Source organism: Amphiprion ocellaris, chromosome 7 (genome assembly GCF_022539595.1).
Source record: "Amphiprion ocellaris isolate individual 3 ecotype Okinawa chromosome 7, ASM2253959v1, whole genome shotgun sequence".
NCBI lineage: Eukaryota > Metazoa > Chordata > Actinopteri > Pomacentridae > Amphiprion > Amphiprion ocellaris.
In genome coordinates, this window is record NC_072772.1 from 33279188 (window position 1) to 33299194 (window position 20007).

The following is a 20007-nucleotide window of genomic DNA, read 5'->3' on the forward strand; positions in this document are numbered from 1 at the left end:
GTGCTCTGCTGCACACCAGCTCTGCACTAAACACTTCTTCTTTAGGTTAAATCTCTCTCAGACCCCCAAACACAGCTGCTCTAGTCGTGTTTTTGAGCGACGCCCCGTCCTTTAACCTGCACTGTTTACTGTAAAAACTGCTGCAGAGTCGCTGCTGCCGGAAGCTGCTAAAAATACAACAGGCTGCTGCGCTTAGTTTTTTTCTTCTTCTGGGTTTCCACTGGAACCTCAGTCAGCTCATCAGGAAGCTTGTGTGCACGCCATCAGCTGTAATTAGTCAGGTAGGTGGCCGAAGAATCGCTTCAGGCCTTATTTACACCTCAGCGTCGGATCAATGAATCCGTCATTAGTCCACTAAAGTCCTGAAACACCTTCCTGCTCATAAAGCGGGATTATAAATCATCACAAAAGACAAAGAATTACTGAAAACATACATTTCAAAATAAAAGCTGCAAGAATTTAACTTTTGTGCATTAAAAAAAAAACAAGATTTCACTTCATGAACCTTGCATATCTTGAGAAGCAACACCTAAAGTTGCAGGTTTCACCAATCAACACCACTGCTACCGAAGAGAACGTACGAGTCGATAGAAAGACTGGTTTGGAAGCTAAAAAAGGAGCTTCAGGCGGCAGGAAGGACTGTTATGCATCAAATATATCAGCAAATTCACCTAATTTCAGCATTAAAATGATATTTATCTTGAAAATTCTCAAAAAAATGACTTTTTTTAGTGTTCCAGTGGCTGTAATACTCAACAGAAACACAACAGATGCAATTTACTAGCAGTTAGCAGGAGGAAAGCTCATATCTTTGTCTTGATTAGTGTCATTAATCACCATGTGGAGGCTGAAACTGATTTAAATTGGGATTATAAATCATAACGGCAGCTACGTCCACAGAATTACTGAAAACCTGCATTTCAGAACAAAAGCTGGAATGAATGCAAGCAGAAATGTTACGCATCAAATATGACATCAAATTAATCTAACTAACAATTACATTACAATTACAATGACATATCTCTTTAAAAAATTCTCAGAAAATCACGTTTTTGTCAAAATATGATCCCATTTATTACCTGAAGTCCAGTATGATCCATTCATTTGCACCAGAAACCTACACACTGTAAGAAGTCCCATTGTTTTTCCATATCTGACGATATTTTTTAAGCAATTTTAGTTTTTTTATTGTAACCAGACTTGTTTTGAATCTTAAAAAGTAGCAGCAAAAATGTTATGTATCATATATATATCATCAAATTAATCTAATTTTAGCGCAACAATTACATTTCTCTTTAAAAAATTCTCAGAAAAATGACTTTTTTTTGTCAAAATACTATCCCATATGTTATCAATGATCCATTAATTTGCACCAGAAACCTATACTGTCTAAGAAATCCCTTTGTTTTTTACATATATGACAATATTTCTTATGCAATTTTGGGTTTTTTATTGTAAACAGACTGATTTTGAACCTTAAAAAGTAGCTGTAGACATCAAATTAATCTAATTTAACCTTAACAATGACATTTCTCTATAAAAATTCTCAAAAAAATGACTTAGTCCAAGTATTATATTTATTATCTAAAACCCAGTATGATTCATTAATTTATACCAGAAACCTACACTGTGTAAGAAATCCCTTTTTTTTTTTGCACATCTGAGAATCATTTTTAAGCCCTTTCATGTTTGTTTTTTCTCACTCTGACACATTTGGTTCCGTGTGTTTAACTCCTCGGTTTCTGGTGAAGAACACAAACCTCTTTACACGTCCTCTTATCCTGCCGAGCGAACGACACGCTCATATCTGTGGAAAAAAAAACACTTTCAGACACAGAAAAACAGATGCCAAGGATCTTTTACAAAAATTGTATTTGCAAAAAAGTAACATTTGCAAAGTGAAGTCTATGTTTTTTTGTTTTTTTTTTACAATACCAGTGAAATTTACAAAAAAAAAAAACACAAGATGACGCAGTTTCTTGGATGTTGACAACAGAATCAGCTTTTAAACAGGAGGTGAGTCAATGTGAAACATATCGGTCCGTCAGGAGGGTTTCCCAAGAAACAAGACACAAAAATATCGGTCTGGATGCCGCTAAGCAAGGCACTAAGTTCTGAATCAATCCCAGCAGCCGTGCTTTATGAAAAACCCCAGAACAGGAAGTTTAAAAAGCCTCCAGGACGTGAAAACTGAGATGAAAAAGTCTCAAACAGTCGTAGTGTTTCGATCCATCAAGTAGTGATTGTAAAAATGTTAAGGCATGAAATGTCCACAAAACCCACAGACAAACTCACAGAAAACACACACAGCAGTAGAATCTGGTCCAGAAACACGACCTGGAAACAGATTTTCACATTGATGATGAAGAAGAAGCTGATTGGATGAAGAATGAAGCAAAAAAAATGACCAATAACGAGAGTTAGTGTTGGTTTAAATCTGAACATGAAGACAAACTGGGACTTTGAGGGTCAGGAAACTTCAGGAACTTTGCATATTTTGGGAATAAAGTTGAAAATTAAAAACTGTCCAATAAGCAACACCTAAAATTGGAGGTTTCATCAATCAACACCAAGAGAATGTACGAGTCAATAAAAAGACTTGTTTGGAAGCTAAAACAGGAGCTTCATGCAACAGGAAGTACTGTTATGCATCAAATATATCAGCAAATTCGCCTAATTTAAGCACAACAATGACATTTATCTTGAAAATTCTCCAAAAAATTGACTTTTTTTTGGATTTCCAGTGGCCCTAAAACTCAACAGAAACACAACGGATGCAATTTACCAGCAGTTAGCAGGAGGAAAGTTGACAGAATTACTGCAAATCTGCATTTTAAAATTTCAAAATAAAAGCTGGGATTCGTAGACATAAAAATGCTCCAAAAATGTAACTTCTGTCCAGTTAATCTCTCGTTTCTATTTCTGATTCTGTCTTAAAAAGAGGCAAAGATTGTCTGATTTAGTGTTAGATTAAAGACAAACATCACAGCAGAGTCAGATTCCAATTTTCATCTGGACTTTCCACGATAATAAAAGTGACACCAACATGTTGGACGACTTCACAGCTAAGTAGCGTCTTAGGGTTGTGTACTACAAGTTAGCATTCAGCGCTAACATGCTATGCATATTTATGAGTTTGAGAATAAAGTCAAAAATTATGACCAAAAGCGTCCAAAAAGCAACACCTAAAGTTGGAGGTTTCACCAATCAACACCACCGCTAACGAAGAGAACATACGAGTCGATAAAAAGACTGGTTTGGAAGCTAAAAAGCAGCTACAGGACTCAACAGAAATGCTATGCGTCAAATATGTCAGCGAATCTGTCTAATTTCAACATAACACTCAACAGAAACACAACAGATGGAATTTAGAGGCAGTTAGCAGGAGGAAAGCTCATATCTTCATCTGGATTAGTGTCATTAATCAGTAGATGCACGGTTAAACTGATTTAAAGTGGGATTATAAATCATCACGACAGCTACGTCCACGGAATTACTGAAAATATGCATTTCAAAATAAAAGCTGGGCTTCATAGACGTAAAAATGCTGCAAGAATTTAACTTCTGCTCGATTAATCTCTTTTCTAGTTCTGATTCTGTCTTAAAAAGATGTAAAACTCATCTGATTTAGTTTTAGATTAGAGACAAACATCACAGCAGAGCTAGATTCTGATTTTCAACTGGACTTTCCACGATGATAAAAGTGACAGCAGAATGTTGGAGTTCACAGCTAGCACTAACATGCTATGCATATTTATTATTTTGAGAATAAAGGTGTTGAATATTAGGATATAAAGCATCCAATAAGCAACACCTAAAGTTGGAGGTTTCACCAATCAACACCAAGAGAACATACCCATCAATAAAAAGGCTGGTTTGGAAGCTAAAAAGTAGCTTCATCAACAGGAAGGACTGTTATGCATCAAATATGTCAACAAATTTGACTAATGTAAGCATAAAAATGATATTATTGGGTTTTTTTGGGGTTTCCAGTGGCTGTAATACTCAACAGAAACTCAACAGATGTAATTTACCAGCAGTTAGCAGGAGGAAAGTTCATATCTTCATCTGGATTAGTGAGATTAACCAGCAGGTGCTTAAAAGATTCAAACGGGATCAACATTAAATTAAGGTCTCATATATCTTCACTATGACTGAGTGTCTTTTCATTCAGCTCTTCTATCTATCGTTCTCTGTGACTCGTTACTGGTTCTGACCACAAAACAGATCCAGAAACTGACGAAAGTCTGCCGTCTGGAAAGCCGCCAAGGAGACAAAGTACACAACGCCTACTAGAGAATTTCTGCCACGCAGAAGCCTCTGAAGGGGAAAAATTGTCAGGAACGAAAGGTTTACGATTAACGGACGTTCAGGCTCAAAAATAAACTCGTAATGCACGTTTTTATAAAGTTAATTTCCTGCTGCTGCTGGGGTGGAAACGGCAGCAGGGCATCGACTCAGAGTTTAACTTTGTCAAAGCACGACAACATGCAAAGTGACGCCTGGAAGGAAGTTTGTTTTATTGAGGTTAAGGTGCACCCTAATGGAGTCTCGGTAACCACAGAGACAAACAGCACTGAGGTTGCTTTTACTCAGAAATCCTCCAAACAGTGAGCGCCACACTATTAAACCACTTGATGAGGTTAAACAACACTAGAACTAAACTCTACTCTGTGCTGCTACAAGATCTCAAAGTCGCCGGTTTCTCCGTTCACAGACGAAGAACCCACAAAGTGATTGTTGAGCTTTTGTAGAGTAGAAAAAGTACACAACAAGGTACTGGTAGTGTGCTACGCCATCAAATAAACCTCCAATTGAAGTTCTTAAAAAGCCAGACAGCACATGAAAATGCAGAATTTTCAGTGGAAATATTCTGGGTTTGTGATATTAATGGAAAAAGCAAGAAAGAGGAATGTTTGGTAATTATGTGCATCTCAACTCTGAGTGATTTTTACCAAAGAGACCGCCTTATTTTAGATTTTATCTTCTGTATTAGTGGCTCTTCATTGCTACGAGGTAAAAGTACGAAACTACAGATGTCTGAGGATCATCAGGGCCAAAGAAAGTGGGTCTACAGAAGTTCCACTTGTATGGTCTGCCATGTTCCACCAATGAATGTTGGGATAAAACCAGCAGATCAGGTGGAAGGATTTGGGGTTTTTAATTGTAAAATCAAGGTTTGGTCTTATGAAAAGAGCATCTTTACAGTAGCTACATTGGAAGACAAGGATGGAATGGAAAGAGAAGCTTTATCTTCAATTTTATCTTCTGTAGTGATGTTTTTTTTCTTTGTTTTATGGAGATCCACTGGTCTAAAAGTGTAATTTTAAGCTAGAGAAGTTCCACTTAAATGGTCCATCATGTTCTGCCAATGAATCTTGAGGTAAAACCAACAGATCACGTGGAAGTATTTGGGATTTTTGATGTTAAAAAGCTACTAAAATGAGGTCTGGTATGAGGAAAAGAGGATCTTTGCAGCAGCTAAACTGGAAGACAAAAATGGAATGGAAAGAGAAGCTTTATCTTCAATTTTATCTTCTGTAGTGATGTTTTTGTAGTGCTACAAGGTAGAAGTATGAAACTACAGATGTCTGCTGATGAAAACGCCTCAAATCTTGCAGTCCGAGGATCATCAGGGCCAAGGAAACTGGGTCTACACAAAGCATCCATCCGTTTTTCTGCTTATAAAAGCTACAAAGATCAGTCCAGACATTCTCTGCAGCAACTTTAACAGCCGATCATTACAGTCAGGACAAAAGTCCAGATATTTACCAAGATAGAGTTGAAAATTTTTATGTTTTTTTTAGTTGTTTTATTAAGATCCACTGGTTCAAAAGTGTAATTTCAAGCTACAGCAGTTCCACTTAAATGGTCCACCAATGAATCCTGGGATAAAACCAGCAGATCAGGTGGAAGTATTCTGGGTTTTTGATGTTAAAAGCTACTGAAATGAGGTGTGGTGTGATAAAAAGATGGTCTTTGCAGCAGCTAAACTGGAAGACGGTGCAGGAATTGAAAGTCTGGTCTGGCTGAGAGAGAAGAATGCTTTATCTTCTTTAGAGCTACAAGATGCAGAAAGAAACTACAGATGGTATCGTCCAGTCTGAGGCTCATCAAGGCAAAACAAAGTGGGTGTATCATCTCCATTTTCTTGTGTTCATCCAGAGTTGGAGGCTACATAGGTCACTCCAGACGTCTAACTTCACAGCAACGTTTTCAGGTTCCTCCTGGAAGATCCTGAGGTGTTCCCAGGCCAGATGAGATATGTAATCCCTCCAGCGAGTTTTGATTTAATCCCAGATTCTCCTCAAGAAAACCTCCACAGGAAGCATCCTAATCAGACGCTGAACCACACCTCAGTTAGCTCCTTTCAACGTGAAGAAGCAGAAACTCTACAGCCAGGAAATTTTTAGTCACTCCAACCAAGTTCATGACCTTAGATGAAGGTTGGAAGCTCCATCTTCTGGTGCTGTACTGACCCGTCTGTCAAATCCCTGAACTTCAAACTCTTGGCAGCAACATCTGGACCAAACTGAAGTGTAATCGTTTTAAATAATTATGGGATTAATTGAGGCAGTGAGAAGATGAGTTGCAGGTGTCATTCTGTGCTTCGGTGGTGATAATTTGCTATTAGTCATGAAGGGAAACTAGATTAATCTGAAGAGTCTGGAAGGACGTAGAACAAATATTTCTCCCAGCGATTAAACATGTTTCCATTGTTAGCAGCTGCTGCTAGTGTTCAAAGCCTCGCAGCTGCTTCTGTTATCTGCCTAATGGCCCACTTTCACAGAAACCACATCTACACCGAGTTAAACGCTGAAATAGTCCCACATCTTCACACAAACACAGTGATGCTACGATCAGCGCTGTACAGATGGGAGATAAAACCTCAACAAAGCCGCTACTGGTGAGTGTTTTTTTTGCTTTCTTTAAACTATGACAACAGGGCTGCCAGATCCATTAACTCGTCAATCAAACATTAATTGGAGAGCAACACAACGAGCTCTCCTGCACGTCAGCAGCTCACCGTTCACTCGACGAGCAGCACGTGTTTAGTTTTCTACCTCACAAGAAGCGTTAGTACGAGAGGAAATGAGTTAAATCTCCTAAAAAGTCTATGGTGTTCAAAGTAAAAACAGAAGGGGCTGTGTGTGCTGTGGTTTCGATCTAAAACAAGAAAAATTTGAATATCTAGTGTTTTTATCGGCTGAAATCAACTGGGAGTGCAGCTTCTATCTCCCGTCAACAGTGCTTGAAAAAAAAAAAATCATCACATCTCACTCTAGAATAAAACCAGGAAACACATCATAATAATAATAATAATAAAACAATCACAAAATAGAGATAGCAGAACGTCAAAACTGATATATCTCTCTATGTTCATTGTACTTACACAGGAAGAAAATTAGGAGGAAATAGGAGAAAAATTCATCTGTTACCACGACTCCAGTGTTTACCTTTTCACTTAGTGTAGGTTTGCTTGTTTACAACACGAACCTAGGATTATTTTTTCTTTTTTTATGGCTACAAAATAAAAGTCTGCGTGACTCATTGCCGAGTCTAAAGTCTCTCCTCTCTCAGTAGTAAGTTCTGGGTGTGGCGAGGAATCGAGTCCGAGTTGAGAGAAGCCTGTGGTGAAAAAAACATATTCCAGATTGTCCGATAGTGAGATTCAAAACCGTCAGTCTCTAAAAAAATCGGCTCCTTCAAAGCATCCGACTGGTGTGCAAAACCCCACCTTCGTTCACGCGTAAAATCCAGGTAAGGTCCAAATAGGAAATAAAAAAAAAAAGAGCCACAGGTGTTAACGTTTCCAGGCGAGGCTCTTCAGTTAAATCAGCAAAAAATCACTCCACAGGCAAACCGAGGCTCCTCTTCTGCGTTTATTCACACGGCGAGCCTCGAAACATTCACACAAACACACACCACCTTATTGCCTCTTATTGGGGAACTCGCTCCCCGCGGTTTAGTGACTTGTGTAAGAAAAGCAGAATACTCCCGCACACTTTCCTAACGCCTTCTCTGAGTGTTTTCGCCTCCGTGTGCAGGAGTATTCTGATCCACCTGAACCTTCACGTCCTCGGATCCTCTCATCTCATCCTGTTCTGTCGCATCAGAGGGACGATGCAGGACGGCGGGCCGGCCTTCGTCAGGAAGGAGTGTTTGAGGAGCTCGCTGGCCGTCGCTCTCTGTGCAGGATCTCGAACCAGCATCTTGTCCAGGAAGCCTTTGAGCAGAGGGGAGACCTGAGAGAGGAAAGAGGAGGGAACATTCAGTCGATGTGGATTAATCCATTATCATCATTAATCTGATTAAAAATTTTAACGCAGAATCCCTGAAATGTCCGGTCGGATCTGGACTGGATTGTCCTAGAGAGAATAAAAATTCTTTAAAGCACAGTTTCTTCCTTTCAGAGGTGGACGACGGACATGATCCATGTTTTACAAATGGAAAAACTCAGATTAATATGGACCAACAGGGTGCAAAAATACTCTGACTTCCCATTCATCATGCACCTTGGCAAGAGCAAAAGCTACTCACACACCTTTCAGCAGCACCATGATGTAACACTGGCCATGTATATATGTATATGTGTGTATATTTTATTCAGTTTAATTTTATTTACTTTATTTAGGGTTTTTTTTATTGTCCTGCATGTCTGTTGTCGACTGTGTAGAGCCTGTTCACTTTGTTCTTGTCTCTTTTGTTCAAAAATTAAAATGACGAAAATAAAGTTTTGAAAAACCAGAGTTTCTGATTTGTGATTTTTTAGATTTTAGCTGTAAAAACCCAAAAGAAAAGGGAAGATTGCAGTGCATTTTTCCCCATGTGGACCTAACACATGTTCGATCTGAATACTAAACGCTCTAATCACTTTTTGCATTTTCACAAATAGAATACAGATTTCACAAATGTGAAAATTTGAAGGTGGATTTTAGTATTTATTAAATGTTTATCCAAAGCGTCTCTCTCACCTTTACGTCGTTAAAATGTATAAAAGTTTAAGTTTCCCTTAACTTTTGCCTTAACTACTGAATCAGAAGCGGACTTTGTTCTCTGAAATGTAACACAACAGTGTGCTATGACAAAGAAAACACACTGATGAGATAAACAGAGAGAAAAAAATCTAACAAGTTTGTCAAGTGGTGAAAATGAAATCTTTTATTGCTCAGTGGCACAAAAAGGGGAAATGCCAGAGTTGTGAATCAATCAAACCACTCGTAGACAACCAGGCGACTCTGTTGAATTCTAAACTGGTGGGTTGTTAGATCAGATAACAGTTTAAATAAAAGTGAAACTACTTTCAGCATTAATCAGACGTCTTTTCTACAGTTTACATCTTCCAAAACTTGACTTGACTGATCAGTAATGTGTGATATGAAGATAAAAGTTCTGTTTTGGTAACAAGATGTGGACCCGACAGTGACAGAAACAGATTTTCCTTCCTGTATTTGTAATTTCATGTACACGGAATGCAATCAAAACTAATTTTTTCGACATAATATGTAGTAAAGCACACAAAGTGAGTTTTGTAGGGCCAATTATTGCTAATCATGAAAGACAGATAACTGATATTTGAACTCGATGTGTTAAATGTAATGTTTATGTCTCCAAAACTGCAATAATTTCACTAGAAGTATTTTCTACAGACCGATATTTTGAGCCGATATACATTAAATGTAATGTTTTAACAGCATGTGATGGCAGAGAACCTTCATTTCTTTCATTCGTAACTAGACTTCTTCATTAATAAGGGTGACTTTAACTGAATATTTAAATATAAATAGGAGGGATTTAATTAAAATAGGAGTGATTTAATTATTGATCAGTTTGTCTCCTGCTGTTTTTCTTCATTTTCTTAATGATATTTTATCACTTTTATTACCCGCTAAGGCCCACATCTTGAAGCTTTTTTAATTATTGTTTTCTGGACTCTGTTTCAGGTTAATCTATGGCTGCCTTGTGACTTAGCTGCTAACCATGAGAGAAGCTAATTTACTGGTTTCTTGTTCATTTTTTGCTGCTTGAGAGACATTTGAGACAGAGAGAGGAGGCTGCATCAGACCTGAAATAGAGCATTTAGTTTATGAATAATTGGGCAGTAAAAATACCGATACAGATAAATGCTAAATATCGGCCACGATAATTGTCCAGACTGATAATCAGTCTATCCCTTGTACACAGTTTCATGCAGTATCAAACAATCAGGACTTCGTGAACAGAAAACCCTTGTGCAATTATGTTAGAACATGAATTAAAGTGTGAGTTTTCATGGAGAACATGGAACCCCAAACTTTTGTAGTGTATGTGATGTAACTGTGCAGAGGATTGGGGGTCAGAAAAGCATTTTAAGGTAATATTTATTGTCCCTGAGGGGCAGTTTGTCTTGCAGTCAGCAGTTTACGACACTCTAAAGCCACAAAATAGACTAATAATATGACATTAAAACTGCTAAATCCAACCAGATATAGTAAGACAATCGGGTATTCTTGATAAACGACATTTGACATACTATATATTCGGACGTACTAAATCATTTTCTGGCTAAATTATACAGTACAGATCAATTTGTTTTCAGTTTTAGTCCAGATTTGATCATTTTGGATGCAGGTTTTCGCAGCCAGTTATTAATGTCGGCACCACATTGTTGGGTCTCTGTCTAAAACACTCCCACACATCAGATGATCGTGGGCGACTTTTTTTTTTTCTCCAAAGGAATCCATCCTCTGACTGGGCTCGGCCATCTTTGTGTAATAAATAACGTAATTACGTCGCTGAGTCACCGCGGCCCCGGCTGCTGCTTCGTGTTTATCTCTTTCTCCGCTCGTCTAAACAACGTCAGACTCGATGCTGCCCTTTCTCAGGCCACCAGCAAAACACCTGCCAAGTCTGAAGTAAATCAGGCAAGAAAAACAACTTGAATGTGGGTCAGTTTGCATCGAGTCAGGCAGAAATCAGGGAATATGTCGCTTTACCGTCTCAGATTCTGCTCAAAATTCATTTATTTGTTGGTTTAGATTAATAAAATACTTAGTTTTGTGCCCCAAATAACAGGTAAGTGAACTATGAACTACATCTGAGGCAGTGATTCAACAGCAAAGATTCCTGGATTTAGTAGTACTTCTATGTACTGCGTCTGTGAATCACTCCTTCATTATCTCAGGTAGCGGGAGTAATACTGGGACATGTGCCAGCTTGAAGATAACTTCTGCTATTGTACTTCAACCAAGCACAAAGTCGATAAAAGGCCAAAAACTGCTCAAGCTCCAGGCACCTGAATCGCTGCAATAAAGTGCACAAACTGTTTTTTCTTTCTCTTCTTTGACTGTAACCCAACAAAATTATGTCACTATAATCTTCTCAGCATCCGATTGTGTTGTTTTAGCGGCTGGAAACCACACCAACAGAGTTCCAGATGAGTCTTAAGGTGCATCCGGCTTGTTTTAGTCTCTCTACCTTGTGCAGGTTCTTCAGTTTGGGAGGCAGATTGTCTCGGATCATTTTCATGGCTTTGAGCGGCGGTTCGTTGAAGTACGGCGGCTCTCCGTCCACCATCTCTATCACCATGATACCCAGAGACCAGATATCCACCTGGACACGGCCAGACGAAGCAGTTAATATACAAAACAGGCAAACAACTGTGAATAAATGGGAGGAAACTACCAGTGGGGGTTACCTCTGGTCCGTAAGGCAGCCTGGAGATGAGCTCAGGTGCCATCCAGTATGGCGTCCCAACCAGAGACTTCCTCCTCTGGACTTCCTTGGACACCTGAGCGCAGAAACCGAAGTCTGACAGCTTCACCTGGAGACAGATCAAAGTCAGACACAGAAAAAGAAGAAAAACGTGGGCAGAAATGTTACTACATACTAGTGGTGGGACGCGATTAAAAATATTCATCTAACTAACTAGAGGCTTTGTAATTAATTAATCTTGATTAATCACATTTCTATCAAATAGCAATATTTGACACAATAAGCAAAGTTTTCAATTCAGATTGAGTTTGGTTGACGACTCAATCAATGAACAGACATATTCAAAATGTTTATATTTCATTAGCCTACTACATTCACTGATTACTGCAAACTCAAAGCGCAATTATAGCGATTATATTCAACATTTTAAGACTTTTTGTAAACTCAAGCACTTTTAATGTCTTGAAAAGTGGTCTATTATGGGATGGCAACATAGCAACATATTTTACATTGAGGTGATACCGTCGGCTTGAAGCACTGCGGTGATCAGAAAACTCTTTGTTGCACAATTTGCACACAACCAGGCTTTTATTCAAGCTGCCATTGGGAAGTTTAAAAAAAAAATTAAAAAAAATTTCCGCCCAACAAGCTAAGGAATGTGGTCTCATCTTCCCTCACTGTTCACTAAACTTTCTGGTGCACTGACGTCACTCGTTATTTTTTCTGTAACTAATTAATCGGAATTAATGCGTTGAAGTCCCAGCCCTACTTTAAACAGAAGGTACACTAAAACAGTTGCAACAACCTTATGTGAGGTTAAAGAAATACAAACTCTCTGTATCCATTTTCAACACTTACACTACCGTTCAGAAGCTTATGGTCACTTAAAAACGTCCTTACTTTTGAAAGAAAAGTATTTTTTCCAATGAAGACAACATTAAATGAATCAGAAATCCAGTCGAGACATTGTTATTGTGGTAAACGACAATTCTAGCTGGGAACGGCTGATTTTTAATGAAATGTCCTTATTTTTGAAAGGAGAAGTGACACCAACAGAGCAGCAGTTCATGCAAGCAATGCCAATGTTAGTTCTGAGGATTCTCTCTGATCTTTGGATATAGATAACTCAAACGTTTGGAGTCACTTAGAAATGTCCTTATTTTTGAAAGAAAAGCAGTTTTTTTCAATGAAGATAAAATTAAATGAATGATAAATCCAGTTTAGACATTGTTAATGTGTTAAATGACTATTGTAGCTGGAAACAGCTGATTTTTAATGGAATATCTCCATAGAGGTACAGAGGAACATTTCCAGCAACCATCACTCCTGTGTTCTAATGCTACATTGTGTTAGATAATGGTGTTGAAAGGCTCATTGATTAGAAAACCCTTGTGCAGTTATGTTAGCACATGGATAAAAGTGTGAGTTTTCATGGAAAACATGAAATTGTCTGGGTGACCCCAAACCTTTGAAGGTTGTGTATACTCACACTTCACAAACAACACTGCTCCCAGCAGACCGAAAAACTCGTATTCTCTTGGTGCACATTCTGTACAACATAGCATAAAGCATATGCTATATCTGCATTTTTCTACTTTGATCTGTGTAATATTAATACTTCTTTTAGAATTTTGTATTCATGAAAGCATCTTTGCATTACCATTGACTTTCTTCTATAACTAGTATCTACATATATTCTGGTTTATTCTTTTTTTTGTACTACATTTCTTAAATTTTTGCACTATCTTTGCTGCTGTAAAACTGCAAATATCCCCACTGTAAGGGCATATCTTATCATACTTTAATGCTGCCAGAATCTTTTTCTAGCTCTGCTACATGAAAATAAATGTTAATTTTGGGTATCTAAGACACAATTTTCTTGCTAGTCAGGTCTCGCTGCCTTCACACCTCTTTCTGAGAAAATGTGTGCATGGCTGGTATCTGCACAGAGAACCAGCCTTTAATGTTGACCACAAGGCTGACTAGATAGTCTCAGATGAGTCGGAAAGAGAAATGAAACAAACCTGCAAAGAGAAGTGGTGCCTACAAATACGAACACTCCCATATACTGACACTGCAACTTAACAGTAATTACTTCATAGACAACGTTGACATTTTGTACTTATGCAGCATATTTTACATCAATGCCAACCACAATAAAAACTCTGATGCCTGCACTTACTTTATGGGAAAACAAACCCTCATTTAAAGGCACCACAGAGCACACAGGTGCACGGAGCCACACCAAACAAACCCACCCTACTGACGAGAAACGCTTCAGGCTCGGTTGAATCTGCTTCCCCTGCCAGGCCAGACCACAAACAACAAACCCAGCCCCAAAACACCACGAAGGTCTTCATGTGAAAGTATGACCGCTCTGACGTCTTCCTGAAATCACACATCTGTCCTTGTCAAGAACACTGACACGTATTTGCCTATTTTCAGTGCTTCTATGCAGATCTATGCTCATAATTTAACACTATTTACTGGATGGATGGATGGATGAATGGAAGAATGGATGGATGGATGGATGACAGATAGATGATTGATAGATGGATGGATATAGATGGATGATGGATGATAGATGACAGATGATTGATAGATGGATGGATGGATGGATGGATAGATGACAGATAGATGATTGACAGATAAATGGATGGATGGATGGATGGATGATAGATAGATGATTGATAGATGATGGATGGAGGGATGACAGATAGATGATTGATGGATGGATGGATGTAGATGGATGGATGGATGATGGATGGATGGATGGATGACAGATAGATGATTGATGGATGGATGGATGGATGACAGATACATGATTGATGGATGGATGGATGGATGTAGATGGATGGATGGATGATGGATGGATGGATAGATAGATGACAGATGATTGATAGATGGAGGGATGGATGGATGGATAAATGGATGGATGGATGGATAGATAGGTAGATAGAAGTAAAAACTAAGAACTAAAATCACTAAAAACGGTTAAGAGCACTCCTAAAACACACATAAATAAATAATAATGATAATAAATAATTTGAAACCCAGAATAAAAAAGTGCATTAAAAGCATTTGCTCTTGAAAATACTTAATTTTATCTGGAAAATCAACACATGACACACACAAAAAATAAACAGAACAAACTAAACAAACTTTCCCATGACTGCCAAAGTACTAAAGGTCACTGCATCTACCACAATACAACACATGCACCTCTTAGAAGCAGTGTAGGTGCTTTTTGTGTATCGCAGAACTCTTTGGTGTCGCTGTGGCCGAGCAGGCTGCAGGCGTCGGGAGAAACCACGGCTCAGAAAGACATCTAACCACAAACACTAATCAGCCATCATCAGGAACGCTGTGGTTCGCACATAAGCTCATCTCAATGTCAAACGTGTGACTTGCAAACACAGTGCAAGATGTCGTAGGTAGACTCAGCAGAAACAACGCACCAGACCTAAGGCGTCATTGTAACTACGCCTAATGCCACCGGAAATCATTTCAGATATCATGAATTAGGAGGTTTTTAGACAAACTCAGTTCTCTGTGAATAAACATGAAGAGGAATCGGGTGACAACAGCTGCTAACAAACAACAATAACAGATGTTGAGGCCACACTTAGAGTAACATCACATCTGCACATGCTGATTGACACTCCTTTCAAGGAATCAAGTATATTTCAATTTCTGTTTTTGTAAAAGCATCTCACCATTTGTCGTGCATTTACCACATTAACAATGTCTAGACTGGATTCTGATTCATTTAATGTTATCTTAAATGAATTAAGTGACCCCAAACTTTTGAGTTGTGTACACCCAAAGATCAGAGAATCCTCAGAACTGATGCTGGCATTGCTTGCATGAACTGCTGCTCTGCTGGTGTCACTTCTCCATTCAAAAATAAGGACCTTTCTAAGTGACCCCAAACTTTCAAACAGTAGTGCATGTGTTGAAAATGACTCGTTGATTTCAGCAAATCCTTTACAAAATGGGTCATTTTTTTACAACGTGACAAACAAAGGCACTGACAGCACTTAGCAGGAGGTTTGTCACAACTTATCGGCTCTGTGGAAATGTCTTGTAATCTGGCAATCGTGTGGCTGAAACCTCACAGCTGTGCACTACATGCACAGCTGCAGCAGTTGTCGTGACACATGGTGAGGCTGAGACATCACCGTCCAGAGTTAAAGTCAACTGTGCATACATTTGCTGACTGTGACACACCAGAACTTCCTCTTTTAGCGGCCTTGTTGTGGAACCGTGTTGGTTTCATTTTCTGTAGAAAGCAGAAACTTGCTTGTCACCAGGCAGGAAGTGATTTGGCGTCTGCAGCAGTGGTTAATGCATTCAGTTCCTCTTTTCCAGCCATCATTTTCCTTTTATTCTTATATAAGTGGGTCGAGTTCATCTGTGCACGGTTTCTGCATCCCGTGAGGCAAGTTTGGAGTAAAACTGAACCAGTAGAACCATTCTGTCCAGTATGTGCACAAAATAAACCTTTCTGACGGCAGATATGTTGACATGTCATAGCAGGGAGAGCTTAAGTGCAGCTAATAACACTGATGGTTGCAGCATTCAGGCGTGCAGAAAGAGCTTTTAAATAGATCAGAGCTATGATTAGTGTTATTAGTGACACCTGTGGTCATCTCTGCTGTGACTATTCAAGATATGTGCTGTTTAAAAGGCCTATTATGCTATTAAAGTAATAAAGTGCAGCCACAGTGCTGTGGTTTGACATATAAAAGCTGCTGTGTGTTGCTTCCCATTTAAAGGGTGAACGACATTATTCATGTCAGCGCGTCTTATGTTGTGGGTCAATTCAGAACTGGAGGACATTTGGGCTTCAACATTTTTGAAAAATACATTCCCCTTTACAGTTTTCTGTTCCATATTAATCAATAATAGGAAATAAACTATCAAAGGCTTGATTGGTTCAGCTTCCACATCAATGGTAGCATTTTTATTCCATGTTTTCTGTGTTGTTTGCTAACCCTACTCTAATCACAGTAACAGGGTTGCTAATCCATGCTAATGTGATCTTTTTCTCAGCAGTAGAAGCTAGATATTTAGCTGCTGTTACTGCTGACCAAGAGGACAAACTGACTGATGGAAAACAGTCCAAAGAATCAGTCTATAGTAGTATAATATAGTAGAGTGAGAGATTCAATCAAGGCTGACAATGTTTTCATAAAGATATGAAAACTAGAAGAGAGGACATAGCTTTGCTCTACCAATTCTTATAGAAAACTGTTTGAGGATGTTGATGACAAAAACAAACACAAAATGACAAAAACGAGACAGAAAACAACAAAAACGAGACAGAAAACAACAAAAACGAGACAAAACAACAACAGCAAGATATGAAACGACAAAAATGAGACAAAAAACAACAAAAACGAGACACAAAACGACAAAAACAAGACATGAAACGACAGAAATGAGACACAAAATGACAAAAACAAGATATGAAAAGATAGAAACGAGACAGAAATTGACAAAAATGTCATCAACAGGGTTGGTGTGGGACGCCTGCATAATAATTATTATTTAAAATATTATGTTAATTAAATAAAATGTTCCCACAATTACAAGAGAGATCAATGAAAATAATTAATACCAAAAAAGGAGATTTAAATTTCATTTTAACTTTTATTTGAGATTCAGAGGGGTGGGACGAGAGAAAAATGGTATTTTAAGGGGAACTCCAGACTTATTTGGTATATTTAAAATATTTTCAAACATTCTTTTCTCCTAGTTGTTTTTGGATTTGGTCTCAGGACAGGAAAATTTACACAACAACTGCATGTTTTAGTATTTTGTACGTGGATTATTTAAAATTTGATGTAAAATGTCCTCCAATTCTGGAATGACCCCTGGAATTACAATATCAGTCTGTTTTTACAGCCTTAATCTCATTCTTTTTGCTATTTTATGTGGTGTTACATTGTAGAAGCTGGTGAGGATACTAACCCGGCCGTCGTGAGTGAGAAGGATGGAGTCGCTCTTTATGTCTCTGTGGATCACACCCTGAGTGTGGAGGACAGACAGCGCCTTCAGGACAGAAAGACACACGGTGGCGATCTGCTCCTCATTCATCCTGCAGAAACACAGTTCAGGTTTTAGTTCCACATCTGCTTTCACATCTGTTTCACTCTGCAGTCAGCTGTTCTCAAGTCGCTGTGATGAGCAAAAAGACGAGATAAGATAAAAGTTTTCGTTCCGGATATTGTTCAGAAAGAAATGCAGTACTGGCAATACTGGCAAATGTACTGAGACAATAAGCAAAATCACACATGATAATGAAGCATTGCACCTGAAAAACAAGATAAATGCACATAATAATCAAATATCACACATAAAATCTATATACTGCACCTGAAAAATTAGATGAAAATGAAATATTGCACATAATAATCAAGTATTACACATAAAATTCAAATACTGCATCTGAAAAACTGAGATAATGAAAAATGCACAGGATAATCAAATATTAGTCATAAAATTGAAATACTGCACCTGAAAAAATGAGATGAAAGTTAAATATTGCACATAATAATCAAGTATTACACATAAAATTTAAATACTGCATCTGAAAAATGAGATGAAAATGAAAAATTGCGCATGATATTGAAATATTACACATAAAATTGTAATACTGAACTGAAAAAACAGAATGAAAATGGAATATTGTACATAATAACTAAATATTACACATAAAATTGAAATATTGCACCCAAAAAACAAACTAAAAATGAAATAATGAACATAATATCCAAATATTACACATAAAAATGAAATTATGCGCCTGAAAAATGAGATAAAAGTGAAATATTGCACATAATAAAGTATTACACCTAAAATTTTAATATTCCATCTGAAAAATGAGATAAAAGTGAAATCTTGCACCTGAAGAATGAGATAAAAATGAAATGAAAGTGAAATACTGCACCTGAAAAACAAGATAAAAGTGAAATTGCACCTGAAAAAGGAGATAAAAGTGAAATAGTGCACATAATAATCAAGTAATACATGTAAAATTTAAATATTCCATCTGAAAATGACATAAAAGTGAAATATTGCACCTGAAAAACGAGAAAAAGTGAAATATTGCACCTGGAATCAAAAGATTGCACTATTTTTCCACTGAATAAAGCAATATTTCAGATGATACTGACATAAATGTTCAGATCAAAGTGTTTTTATCTTTCATAAAAACACATAACAAGGAAGAAAGCTTTGACCTTTGGGTTTTTACAGAATTAAATCAGCTGAAAACTCCAAAACTGATCACATAAATGAATGAAAATCTGGTGTTGTGACTAAAAGTGATGGATTCTCTGCTAACATCTTAGCCAACGCTGCCCTCTAATGGAGGAACGTGGTAGATGAGGGGTTTGAGAAAGGGGTGACTTAAATACACAGACTTTAATGGAGAATATTAAGCATTTAGAACAGGTTTAAAGCCCTTTAAAGCTGCTGCACAGATGAATAAAACCTAAAGTTTCCCACCTCGTGTGCGTCACAATGTCGGTCAGCGCTCCTCCCTCCAGGAACTCCATGACGACCCAGAGCTCGTCTCCCACCAGGTAGCTGTTGTACATCTCCACCACGTTCTCGTGGTGGTAGTCCCGCATGATCACCACCTGCGGTTGCCACGGAAACAGACACAGGGTGTGTAATTACTGCGGCGATTCTCATGTCTGAGTCAATTAGTGGCTAATGCCGGAGCGAAATAGAGCTCCGCCACCTACAGATAAACCTCTAATTTCTGCTGATTGCTGCTCTGAGTCATGAAGTGTGTCTCAGGGAGTCGTTTTTTTCAGTGTTTTTACCTCTAATGAGTGCGTGAGAGGAGATTTCATATCACGTTTTAATGCTCTGCTGTCTTTACGATAAAATAAGTGTTTTTAATTCCATTGCGTTGATTCAGGGAATAGTGAGAAATATCAGCAGAAGAATAGAAATAAACAAAAAATATACACAAGTGCAGATTGACTTGCTGGTGTTAGTAAAGCATGGAATATGACTGTAAATTTGTGAATGTTGGAAATATACGCAGCTTAACCCTTACAATCAGCACTGCACATGGAAAAACTGACATATTTTACAACAATACGTTCAAATCTATGCATTACTGATGTTATGTACATTTAAAAACTCCACACGCGTGCAAGAATCTGCAATGTCAGTATTTTCAACTTACGTAGAATCAGCTCTGTATTTCTTGCATCAATTTTTCTACTCATGAGTGAAATAAACACTATTTTTTGCAATATGAATATGTGGAATATCAGTATTTTTTCACTT

The 20007-nt window shown here is 38.0% G+C and overlaps 2 protein-coding genes and 1 long non-coding RNA gene across 11 annotated transcripts in view; 1 reads left to right on the plus strand and 2 right to left on the minus strand.

Annotated features, from left to right (window-relative positions):
* klc3 (kinesin light chain 3) overlaps nucleotides 1-20007 on the plus strand; it is a 248905-nt gene that overhangs the window by 174031 nt on the left and 54867 nt on the right. The window lies entirely within an intron of this gene.
* LOC129349276 (uncharacterized) overlaps nucleotides 1-20007 on the minus strand; it is a 109827-nt gene that overhangs the window by 30154 nt on the left and 59666 nt on the right. The gene's annotated exons all lie outside the window — the stretch shown is intronic.
* The window catches only part of pak4 (p21 protein (Cdc42/Rac)-activated kinase 4), a 56207-nt gene continuing 38055 nt past the window's right edge, over nucleotides 1856-20007 (minus strand). For all 5 annotated transcript variants that reach the window (XM_023292608.3, XM_023292610.3, XM_023292611.3 and 2 more), the window contains exons 7-11: nucleotides 19210-19343; nucleotides 17671-17797; nucleotides 11678-11803; nucleotides 11458-11592; nucleotides 1856-8246 (exon numbers count right to left, since the gene is read on the minus strand). In XM_023292608.3, the coding sequence (XP_023148376.1) occupies nucleotides 8091-8246; nucleotides 11458-11592; nucleotides 11678-11803; nucleotides 17671-17797; nucleotides 19210-19343 (678 nt within the window). In that variant the 3' untranslated portion in view covers nucleotides 1856-8090. The remainder of the gene's footprint in view (nucleotides 8247-11457; nucleotides 11593-11677; nucleotides 11804-17670; nucleotides 17798-19209; nucleotides 19344-20007) is intronic.